Source organism: Emydura macquarii, unplaced genomic scaffold (genome assembly GCF_026122565.2).
Source record: "Emydura macquarii macquarii isolate MOO-44397 ecotype Brisbane River unplaced genomic scaffold, CSIRO-AGI_Emac_v2 contig_480, whole genome shotgun sequence".
NCBI lineage: Eukaryota > Metazoa > Chordata > Testudines > Chelidae > Emydura > Emydura macquarii.
Window position 1 is genome coordinate 10,147,896 of NW_027130617.1, and position 12,585 is coordinate 10,160,480.

Here is a 12,585-nt window from a genome sequence, read left to right on the forward strand (position 1 = left end):
TGGCTAAACAACAGAGCAAACAAGGCAAAAAAGAAATCCTTTAAAAATTAGAAGTCAAATCCTACTGAAGAAAATAGAAAGGAGCATAAACTCTGGCAATTTAAGTGTAAAAGTACAATTAGGCAGGCCAAAAAAGAATTTGAAGAGCAACTAGCAAAAAACTCAAACAGTAAACAGCAAAAAAAAATCTTAAGTGCATCAGAAGCAGCGAGCCTGTCAAACAATCAAATGAGGCCACTGGATGATCAAAGTGCTAAAAGAGCACTCAAGATAAGACATTGCAGAGAATCTAAATGAATTCTTTGCAGCAGTCTTCTGTGCAGACGATGTGAGGGAAATTCCCACACTGGAACGATTCTGTTTAAGTGACAGATCTGAGGAAATGTCTGAAATTGAGGTGTCATTAGAGGTGGTTTTGGAACAAACTGATAAATTAATCAGTGAAAGTCACCAGTCATGGTATTCTCTCAAGAGTTCTGATATGAAATACAAAATTGCAGAACTACTAACTGTGGTATGTAACCTATCACTTAAATTAGCCTCCATGCTAGATGACTGGAAGAGTTAATGTGAGACCAATTTTCAAAAAAGGCTCCAGAGGTGATCCTGGCAATTACAGGCCAGTATGCCTAACTTCAGTACTAGGCAAACTGATTGAAATTATAGCAAAGAACAGAATGATTGGACACACAAATGAATACGATCTGCTGGGAAAGAGTCAGCATGGCTTTTGTAAAGGGATATCATGCCTCACCAATCTATTAGAATTCTTTGAGGGGGTCAACAAACATGTGGACAAGGGTAATCCAGTGGATACAGTATAGTTGGGCTTTCAGAAAGCCTTTGAGAGGGTACCTCACCAAAGGCTCTGAAGCCAACTAATGGTCGTGGATAAGAGGAAAGGTCTTCTCATGGATCAGTAAGTGATTAAAATATAGGAAACAAAGGGTAGGAATAATCAACTATACATACAAAATGATGGGGGTCTAAATTAGCTATTACCACTCAAGAAAGAGATCTTGAAGTCATTGTGGAATCGTGGATAGTTCTCTGAAAACATCCATTTAGTGTGCAGAAACAGTCAAAAAAGCTAGAATATAAAGATAGATTAGAAATGAAAAAGGTACAGAGAAGAGCAACAAAAATTATTAAGAGTACGGAGCAGCTTCCATATGAGGAGAGATTAAAAAGACAGACGGTTCATCTTGGAAAAGAGATGACTAAAGGGGATATGATAACGATCTATAAAATCATGAATGGTGGGGGGGAAAGTGAATAAGATAATGTTATTTACCCCTTCACATAACACAAGAGCAAGGGGTCACCCAATGAAATTAAGGGGCAGCAGGTTTAAAACAAACAAAAGGAAGTACTTCTTCACAGTCAGCCTGTGGAACTCATTGCCGGAGGATGCTGTGAAGACCAAAACTATAACTGGGCTCAAAAAAATAATTAGATAAGTTCATGGAGGTTAGGTCTATCAATGGGTATTAGCCAAGATGGTCAGGGCTGGGCCCCATGCTTTGGGTGTCCCGAAGCCTCTGACAGCTAGATGCTGGGACTGGATGACATGGAATTGATCACTTAACAATAGTCCTGTTGTGTTCATTCCCTTTGAAGCATCTGGCATTGATCACTGTCAGAAGACAGAATATTGGTCCGACACAGTATGGCCATTCTTATGTTCTTTGTAAAAAACCGTAGTCCTCACATATTTGCATATGTACATTAGGTACACACCACCTCTTGAGGCAATATGTGTTAGTTTAAAAAAGTTATCTGGAGGTCATTATGTAAGCTTTTCAGGGCAAGGAATGCATTTTATCCATGTTTGTAAAGCACTATGTGTAACGCTAAATAATTGAATTAATAAAGCTACTAATAAATATTTTTACTGTATAACATCTGGGAGGCATCAGTCAATGAAACCTTCAAATCAGTAGACTTGTACAATATAAAAAGGATATATGTAAATATTGTACATACAGAGAAGGGATAAAGATTTATTTTTGTTTATATATATATCTTTTGGCTTGATGTAATTTTTATCTATTCTGAGAAAAATGGTTTAAACATTCATTCTTCACATGCTATATCGTATTATTTACTTATGTGTACAAAGCACACGATATGTACAATAGAATCAACTGAAAATTCTGTTGTAGTCTCATTTTAGGTTCTACAAAGCATCTTTATTTAGCTGTATAGAAATCCTGCAAGGAAAGGCAAGATGCTGAAAATGGCACCAGAAGGATATAATAATTTTTTCAGAGATGACTCTGCACGTTAATATACACCAATATATTCATACAATTTCCCCATAAACTTGTGCCCAGGAGAACACAGAAATGCTGTGAATGAGAAAAAGACAGTATTTTGTGTATTTCCTATCCTAATGTATTCCTCTACAAAGATTAGATCTTTTCACACTTTAGTACTACCTGAAATATTTTCAAGATGAAAGTTGTTTGACCTCTGTGATCCTAAGCAAATATCATGTAAGAATTAAGATGTTTCTAAGCTGATCATATCCTCTGTTTGATTATAGAACAAAATCATATACTGAAAGATTTCCATAACTTAATAGTTTACAATTAAAATGAAGTCTATCAGAATTGAATTAATGCCATATAATCTTGAAAAACTCCAAACAAAATAACTTTCCTACTATCAAGATGGAGAGTTGAATGACACCCACTTTATGAACACAGGTGTAAGTACTACTTTACACTGAATTCCTAGTACAGAAGAACATCAGATGCTAAATGTACTCAAAATTACCCTTCTATTTCTGAAAGCAACCCCCCCAAGCTAGAAGTGCTTTATAATAAAGAAAGAAATCACAAGCCTCTTTCAGCAAGTAGCAATCAAACCTCATTTAGTAACACCCTAAATCATGCTTGTAAAGACTGACATAATCCATCTTTCAACCAACATATAATTAAGGGATAAAAAATTAAATCTATCTATAATCATGTACAGTTTTTCATTAGCTAGAGTCTCAATTTTAATGTCTTTATTAACAAAACCTTTTTAGGTGTTTTACCTTCTACTATGAATCAAAGGTGATCTAATTTTAAAGGAACAAATTAAACGAGTCTCACATTTTTTCCTTTATAAAACTGCATTATCACAAAGCAAATATTCAACCAAGGCCCTGAAGCCATTTTCAATTCCACACCCTCAAATTTCATTCCACATATTTGAAAATAAAGAAACATTCAGAGCACAAATTCCTTTTGTTTAAAGGTGAAGTGCTAAAATTTTAAGGAGATCATGATGCAGCTCCTTGGGGGCTCTCTGCAGCAACACAGAACAGTATCACAATACCAATTACTTGTGAAGTCAAGCTATCTGCATTTATTCACAGTCCACATGAAATAAATATTATGCAAGAGATGAACAGTCTTTATGTGTTAATATGAACAACTGATTACTAATTCTATAAATTCAATTTATTTTTTAATCTGCTTTGTACAGATTTCAATTTTCTATAGTGCTTATCTGCTTAAAAAGGAGAAAGTTAATGGTTTCTTTAATCCTATTGCAATATTTTTAATAATTTAGAGTAGTTGCAAACAAAAATAGATTTAACCTACATATGTGGTTTCTATTTTACATATCTATAAAAATAAAGCCAGGAAAAATATTCACAGAAAACTGTAAAATAATTTGCAGGCTTGAACATGGATAAACATATTATCTTTGCTTTAATTTATAAAATACTACTTTAAATACAAAAGCATCACAGTTTTAAGCATGCTAGAGTTTGTTACCAGCCCCCAACACCATCAACATTTTTAATATTATAGATACTATTATTATGCAATGATAACTGTTCTTGATTGCTTGCATACCTGCTTGTATTTTCTCTTGATCATCTGGCCTCATCAGCTTCCAGCTCTCTGTGTGACGAACAGCAAAAAAAGACTGAACCAGGAAGATCCACAGCTTATCACGCAGAGCCTGAATCTTGCACGTAAAACCCTGTGTTCAAGTAACAAATCAGCAGCTGGCAAGAGGCACATTGTCATAGCAACCAGTCATTATTCCTTTCACAATCTACTTACTCCCTAAGCTAGATCAATGATGTCATTATTTATATTTTACGATAACCTAGTAGATGTAGATGCTGTTTATGAAGGCTTATTGTCCCTTCACCATAATTTTATACAGTTTGCAATGAAGTCACTCCCACAGAAGCTAAAGCGTCACAAGCCACCACATTTCTTTTAATCCTTTCATAGCTTTTTACTATCAGCTGTCACTACAAGGTCAAATTCTCTGGGGAACAAAAATTTATCTGATTAAATTTTCATCACCCTTACTGAGTAAATCTATAATACCACTTGACTGCAGTAGTTTAAGAAAAGATTTAATTTTATTTTGCATGTAACATTATAAATTTTAATCTGCATCTCCTATCATTCACATATCACCCATGACATTACAGTCAATCTTCATTTAAAATATGTTATTTAGATTGTGGTAGCATCCACAACACCATAGGGAATTTCCAGAAACATTGGAAGATGCAGTCCTTGCTCCAAAGAGTTTGCATAAAAAAGCAAACAAAATACAACCCTCGTATTTCCCAAGTGTTTTGAGTTTTCTTAAGTAAATTAATAAAAAAAACCTTAAATTTACTCTGGGGGACAGAGTTTATTTAATTTTTAAATATTCTTTCTTGGTCATAAATTTACAATGATAGTGAACATTAGTAGTGCCTTCCCACACACAATGTTGTTAGCGCTGTTAGTCTGTTACTTGGTGTTGCCACAGGCAGAGCTAAGTGTTTCTTTTTGTTTAAAAATAATATGTTGCTATACACAAATGCCAGTAGGTCCTGTGTCCCTACACAGGTGTGAGGGACTGCCTTCATGGATCCAACTGCAGTACTGGGGCCAGAGAGCTCAAATTGCATAATCTGATTTGAACTTCTACACAAAAAAAAGTTACAGTTTTTAAATGGCTCCATAAACATTATAAGCTATTCTTTTTCTATGAATACTGCAAAACCTACCATCTCCTTCACATTTGTGGAGCTCAACAATATATCCACAGCCATAATAAGAAAGCAACTGTTTTCAATGCTAATACTTTTCTCAATTGCTTTAAAAACTTGTTCTAGAAGATCAGGTTTGCTGCTCATTGCCTGTGCCTAAGGAAACAATGAAAAGACAGTCATTTTAATAAATGTGTACTTTATACGCAAAAACACTACCCAACAGAAAGTGATCATGTGACTTTGGTGTTCAGTATTTCACATTTATTCATTCCACGTTCCTCTCCACACAAAAAAAGTTGCTACAAATATTCTTGAGATTTCATCACCTGGGCTAAACAAAATCTAAAGACGACGCAGCTGGTGCTGAAGTTACAGCTGAATACAAATCTGAAGAAAAAGGGTAGTTTTGAAATATCCATATATAATTTTTGATGCATCAGAGTACCTTGTCAAATCTTTGTCTCATTAGGGAAATGCATTGCTGGATAAAATTAGACAAGCTCTTTCCAGGAAATACTGCAGTGAACTCTGTCAGTTAATACCTTAACCCTTAACAGGGCTGCACATTACAAATCACAAAGAAGTCAATGGACATTATGGGCATGCCCATGCTGCTATCTTGGGCTCCAGTCCTATGCTTGCTTTATGATGTGTTTATAGCACGTGTTTAACCTTGAATTCGAGGATCTGCCCAGACTTGCTCAACTTTAAGTGCGTAATTGTACATAGGATCAGGGCCTTAATTTCCTTCGAATTAGTGATGCTCTCATAACTTACCCATTTTAATATTAAATTCTTACATAAACATATTTGCAAAGTGACATTAAAATCATTCTGAGTAATTTAACAGACTAAATTATTGGGAGGAACCCACCCCCACACAAAACAAAGTGCAGTAATACAATACATTTGTTTTGAAAAAAGTAGAGAAAAGTAATTCATGAGCATTTTACCTGCAAGAAAATATAAAAATTGTCACTCTCTATTATATGAGGGAAGTTTGTTACAATAAACATTATGCATTCTTCTTGAAGCCTAGATGCCAAGGCCAGAGCTGTTTCAGACCATTTCACTTGGGGAAGACTACTGATCAACCGGTCACTTTCCATCAAAAGAGAAGCTGCATTCTTGTGGTTCTTAAAATAAAAGCAATTTAATATATTAGAATAGTTATCTGAGAAAATGCTGCTTCTCAAATAGCTCCTATTCAGTTATTGAACACTTACATCATCATCCTACCAAATAAATTCTTATTTTCTTTTACCTTAATTGTATTTGGATTTTCATATTAGCATATTCCACTTTTTTTAGGTTAATAAGTCTGGTGGGAGGCTCAGTTGTTTCTATTGTTCTCTGCTGATGTTAGGGGTGAATGTTTTCATAATGGGATTTTATGATATTTTCCCTTTGTTCATCATTACATTTTGCTGTCTAGAGAGAAGGCAGATTCACAAACAAATGCCGAACACTAAACTAATAATCTTAATCTGAGAAAAGTTAAACGGAAATGATAATATTAAGTCATAGGAGAGTGTAATAGTCGTGTTGACATAAGGGGCAGGAAGAATACTAGATGGCTGAAAGACATTGCAGGAGCCTTAGTGAACATGTCCCAGCCTTCAGTAGATCCCTAGAGAGTTGCAGTTTCCTAGGTCTGAACACCTTTGCTTTTTACAGTGAAGCAGCTATTCAGTGCTATGCCTCCATCCCCCACAAGAAGCAACTGTTGGACTTCATGGAATTTTATCCCCACTTAGCCTCCCCTATCCAAGTTTTCCATAGGAAGAAGAAATCTGATCCAGGAGACATTTATTTGTTTTAAACATAATTAGTTAAGTTTCCTCATCTTTCCTTCCTTTTAATTCAGCCGTACTGTGATTTTGAAACCTCACTGCCAATCTAAGTACTTACATAGACCTCATCACCAATGCCCACATCACTACATGCTAACTCACACCTTAAAAGTAATTTACTATTTATCATTATCCACCAAATTAAAATGGATTAAAAGATCTATTACATGTGACCTGCCAGGTCAGTTGATAAATTATACAGTATGGTCAATAAGCTTTAGAATTTTTTTCCCCTGTTCTCTTGGTTTAAAAATGCAGCCAAAGGTAAACAGTGTTTTCTACAAGTAGGGTCTTGTGTGTTCTTCTTAATGGAAACAAAGTACTAATAAATCTGTAAAGTAATCAACATTTCTAGTTCTCTTCACAATTTCCTAACTGTTATGGAATGAGAGTGAATAATGAGAAAGCAAAGACAAATTAGTAAAAAAAACAATTTAGGAAAAAGAAAACATACTGATGGTTTAAAAAGCCTAAATTTGGTTAAACTTGATTAGACTGCTATTACAAAAAAAGCAGTAAATTCAACTGAACATATGACAATAAAATACTGGAAGTTCAAATTCACACTTACCAAGAAAGCTCAAAAGAAAGAACAACAACACAGCACATATTTTCTCTGTGTATATTTCAGCAATTCCTCGCTCAACTATTTTTACCTTTATTGTTATGGGCAAAGCCTATTTTTCGTATGTTCAAATAAAAGTAAATGAAGGATTAGTATGCACTTACGATTCGATCCTGCTCCCACTGGCTCAGTTACAAGCCTCTTTAATAGAGCAGGATCAGGCCCTTACTCACAAGGTGCTTGCAAGGTGATGAGTGCCCTCAATGCCCATTAAGCACTTCCAGTGAAGTATGAAATACCTTTACAGCATCCAGTTAAACCAGCACCTTACAGGGTTGAGCCTATCTGCATCATATTCCTCCAGAGATAATCTTTCTCTAGAGTAAGAGATAACTGTGAATAGCTATAGTTCTGTTCTAGGAGGAAATTCCTTTCACTTTTCTAAAAAATGGTTGTTTCCTAACATCTGTTTGTGAGGCTACCAGGATAAGCATCCTTAATGTGATTTTAAATGGCACTCATGCTTAGAAATTTCTAGCTTCTTGTACCAATGTTTGTGGCTTTCCATCAAAGAGTCTCTCCACTGCAAGTCTACTTCTCCATACACCTCACACACCTTTCAAGATTTGCTATACAGGAACAAGAGAAACAGCACAATATTCTGGAAAACTTGTTGCTGCTATGCTGCCTTTAATGTTGTTTCAATGAAAGCTCACAAAGCCTATAGCAATTTTACTCAAACTCACATCTGCACAGTTTGAAAATTATGCATATAAGAAGAAAGCATTCTATTAGAATATTTAACTGGCTTTTAAACTTAAAATTTCCAAGACTGACAGATGAAATACCAATAAGCTCAGACTGGGTATAACTGTTAAAAAGTACTATGCACAGTTTAAATTTTTTTTTTTGGTAAAATATAGTAGCTCAAGCAAAATAAATATCTATAACTATTAGACTGTTTTGCCAAGCAGCCTTAAAATTGCTGCAGTTTTTTAAATATTCAAAATCCCATAGGACTCCAGGGAACTTTTCAGTCTCAGGAAATGTTGGGAATGGATGCCACATAGGATTTAGGGAGGTAGGAGGAGGATGACAGAGGCATGTTGATTTATTTTTCTACTCCATGATTTTGAACCCTTAATAGGCCTCATCTAAGAGTAATAGCCCAGAACTTTCAGCTTAGGAGGAACAGGATGGGGGCAAGATGGCTTTAAACCATCTTTGTGCCCTCCCAGTCCTGGGCTGTTCTGGGTCTGGAGAAGACCCCCCACAGGCCTGTCAGCTACCCAGAACCATCCTGTTGATCTCAGCACTGCCCAGAATCTCTGCAGCACTGCATGCTGCAACTCCCCCCCTCTCACCTTGCCCCAGCACACACCCTATAACAGGGCTTTATGTGTGGGTCGTCAGAAGACAGCCCTATGGCTGACTCCACAGTGCTTGCACCAGAGAAATCATACCCAGCCAAAAACAGGTCTTTTAGAGCCTCTTTACAATGCTTCAGCCCCTTTAGCCAAATGTGAAGCAACTAGAGTGATGATGATGAGAATTTCATCCTAGCTATCATGTAACTTTTTAGGTTGACAGAAAGATAGCTAGTTTTCACCCTGAAAGCTATCTATATTTCTTCTTTGTGCTGTGATACAGTGCACGTTCTAGACCAAATTTTTAGCTGGCATAACTCTGATTTGAATTTGACCCACTAAGTCAGCCCAGATATTAATTCCATAAATACCTAGAGTGGGAAATCTACAAACTGAGGCAGTTCCAATCTGGAGCTGAATATAACGCACAACACCAATAACAAATGGTAAGGTCTGAAGATGGATACATTCCGGTCATATCTATGTTGTCCTTCTGTGAAACAGAAGCTTAATATTAAGCTGTTAGTGTATGTAATTTTTAGTGGTCCTAACAATTTTGAGAGATTAGTGGCCTATAAATAGATTGCTAGTAACCACTCATTGATAGCCAAACACTTTCACCTGAACCCAGAAAAAAAATGGTTTATGTGCATAAATCTCCAAATTAGAATTTGGGGTGAAATCCTCCTGGCCCTATTAAGTCAAAGGTACAATTCCCACTTACTTCAATCAGGCCAGAGTTTTATTTCTGGTGTAAGAATTAACACAACAATTACTACAACTGCTCCTTCTCTCTATTTTAATTTATCGTGTTGTACTATTCTGTCAGAATATTGAATCTGATAAACTCCTCTTAAATGGCTGTATTTTGGAGTGGTTTGGGATTGATCATCATCTTAGGTTCCATGAAACAGCGGTGTGACTGTATTTGTATGTCAATATTATGTTTTCATTTATATAATGATCTTTCATTGACTATGATTCATATACATTTAATAATGCATGTTTAATATTTATTGACTTTTTAATTCCTTTGCAAAGCTAAATAAGCACAATTTAAAAGTAACATACATGTAAGTACTCACTATGTACATACTTACCACAGACTGAATCATCACAGTAAGACAGTTGTTCTGAAGCTCCATGGGTAAACTGGCAAAGCTCCTTTCTGACCAACATTTTACAAAATGTTTTCCTATCCATCTATTAAAATAAGAATCTTACTGAACTAAATAAGGAACATAGAAAAATAGTTTTATAAAATTTCATCTAACATCTTCACCTCTGCTAGCATAAATGAGCCCCATGAGTTTTCAAGGAAAAACTAGGTTAAAATATGAACATTAAGTTTCCCCCTCAATTATGTTCAGTTTGTCAAAATACATTAATTTCAAGAATGAACAGTGAAAATGGCCAGCATAAACCATAATGCATTTTATTTCACTTACTTCATGCAAGCAGCATAAAGATTCTCAACTCCCATTGAATGAGCAATAGCCAGGCATTCTAGCACATGTTGCTGCCTTCCAGGAACAGGCTAATATTGTGAGAAAATAATCACACTTACTGTACACTCTGACTTATAGAAACCATGCAGATATAAAAGTTTTTAATTTAGCCTGAAACATTGTCAGTGACCAGAATATTTACATTTGTGGGAATTTATGCATGATGGGCCTACTCTTGCATCCACTGAAATCAGTGGTAATGGTGCAGGGCTAAGCCTAATGTATGGACAAATTCAACTCAAAACTCTTGAATTTTCAGCTTTCAATTTTCAGTTGAACAGAAACACCTGAAAAATACACTTTCACGAAACACTAATATGCAACATGTCTGTATTATAACCCCCAACAAGATAAAGCTACATGTTAAGGGGTAACATTTGAAGGAATTAAACATAATTTTAACTGACATAGTGGAATACTGCAATTTTCTGCTATGGTTTACAAACTCTGTCTAGTTCATTGTTGTTATACAAATAGGTATTTGATCCTGCAGGCCTTATTTCCATTAGTATTCCCATTTAACTTGATGGAATTACAAAGAAGAGCCTAGGAACTGCAGGCCCAGGCCTAGCACCCTTTGTAGTAACAGACTGATTCTCTGTTATTAAACATCTCAGAAATTTGACTTATAATAGAGGAATCAAAATTCTTCCCTCCAGGCATTTTGGCTCACAAAGTAGTGTGAAAGCTGAAAGATATACACATACCTTTTGAAAAAAATTGCAGTAGTCTCGTTTGAGAATATAGACAGCTACTTCTTTCAGTCCGTCTAGTCCATACATATCAGCAATCCTCAGTATTCGACTGACGAGAGAGCAGTAGTGACAGGAATTATAAAATCATCATACAACCTGGAAGTTCACATTTTTGCTTACAAGACAATTTACAATCCAAACTGGCCTCCTCACAATCCTTTTTTTCTTCTCAATCAGAAGTTTCTATGCACCATGCATAAGTATAAGCACACAGCACATGTCTAGAATGTTCCAAAATAGTCTTCAAACAGAAACAAACCAAGCTAAAAAAAACCTCCACAACCAAACACAGAGTGAGCCTCCAGAGCTGCTAACTGAAGCTCACAGAAATTCTTACAGGGCCTTCAGTACCTCTCTGTTTTAAGGGCAAGTACTCTTTTCTACTTGCTGCAGTAGGATGATTTAGGTATTTCATGGTTGCCCATTGCAAGGATTATATATCATGTTAGGGATTATGTAGTCTGGCATCTGAGAATTACATCAATGATGAGAGTCACTTCCAAACAACGGAAAAGCATAATAAACAAACTATAAAACTGCTAATTGTGTAAAATAATTAATACCTCCATTCCAGGTAAGAATTTGTAGGGGACATTTTAAATACAATTCCATATCATCTTGGGGGAATAAGCTTTGAATAACAAATGATTCTCCTATCCAGAAATTATATTCTTGACATCTACTAGCACACTTAATACCTTCTGTATAGAATATTACAATTAATATTTCCAAACTCTTATTTTACTGGTTTGTGATCCTGATGCCCATAATACTGTATGTTAGTAACATCCAAACAGGAAGTGTAATCCTTAGCAAAGTAAGCATGTATCTAAATTCATGAAGAAACCCTACATACCTTAAACCACCCCATTACAATTTAATAGACATGAAATCCCCAATTAGCAACAGATCCAGTGTAATTCTACAAAAAAGGAGTGGGGGGAGAGCAGAGGACAAAGGAAATCCACCCAGAATGTGTACTCTTGCACATTGTGTGCTATGTAAAACAGCTCCAATCAGTGCAACCACCAAGGAATATTTCTGGGAATGGGCCCAGTGAATTCATGATTTTGCAGATATTAAAACCTCCTTGCTGTATACAGTGGAGGGGGGGACGGGACGGGACGGGACATGCAATGGCTGAATTAGCGGTCATTGAGTGGCTCCAGTGCCAGCCTGCTACCTTACTAGGTGGGTGAGTTCTACCCCATTCTAAAGATCTACAGATTTCCCTAGGGCTATTTACTCCAACTATACACTGGGGAAGGGGTTTAGACCAACATTTTTTTAAAAGTTTGCCTGTGAGCGTTTCATGATGCTGTTCAACTACTTTCTGTAGATCTATTATTTTACAAACAATGGGACATCTCACTAATTCAAAAAGTTCTTTTTAATATTACAGTCTAAATATTTGTTACAAAATATCACCACACTTTGTCCATATTGCTCTAAATGCTGAATAAAAACAGAATGTACAACACAAAGTGTCAAATTATTTTAGCATAAAAGGCTATACTGTTTGTTTTCCA

General features: G+C 35.7%; 1 protein-coding gene across 2 annotated transcripts in view; it reads right to left on the reverse strand.

Moving 5' to 3' along the window:
• Nucleotides 1–12,585, reverse strand: part of BTBD8 (BTB domain containing 8) — a 65,571-nt gene that overhangs the window by 11,827 nt on the left and 41,159 nt on the right. For both annotated transcript variants that reach the window (XM_067538484.1, XM_067538483.1), the window contains exons 8-13: nt 11,009–11,105; nt 10,242–10,330; nt 9,894–9,996; nt 5,962–6,144; nt 5,024–5,161; nt 3,858–3,987 (exon numbers count right to left, since the gene is read on the reverse strand). In XM_067538484.1, coding sequence (XP_067394585.1) covers nt 3,858–3,987; nt 5,024–5,161; nt 5,962–6,144; nt 9,894–9,996; nt 10,242–10,330; nt 11,009–11,105 — 740 coding nt within the window. The remainder of the gene's footprint in view (nt 1–3,857; nt 3,988–5,023; nt 5,162–5,961; nt 6,145–9,893; nt 9,997–10,241; nt 10,331–11,008; nt 11,106–12,585) is intronic.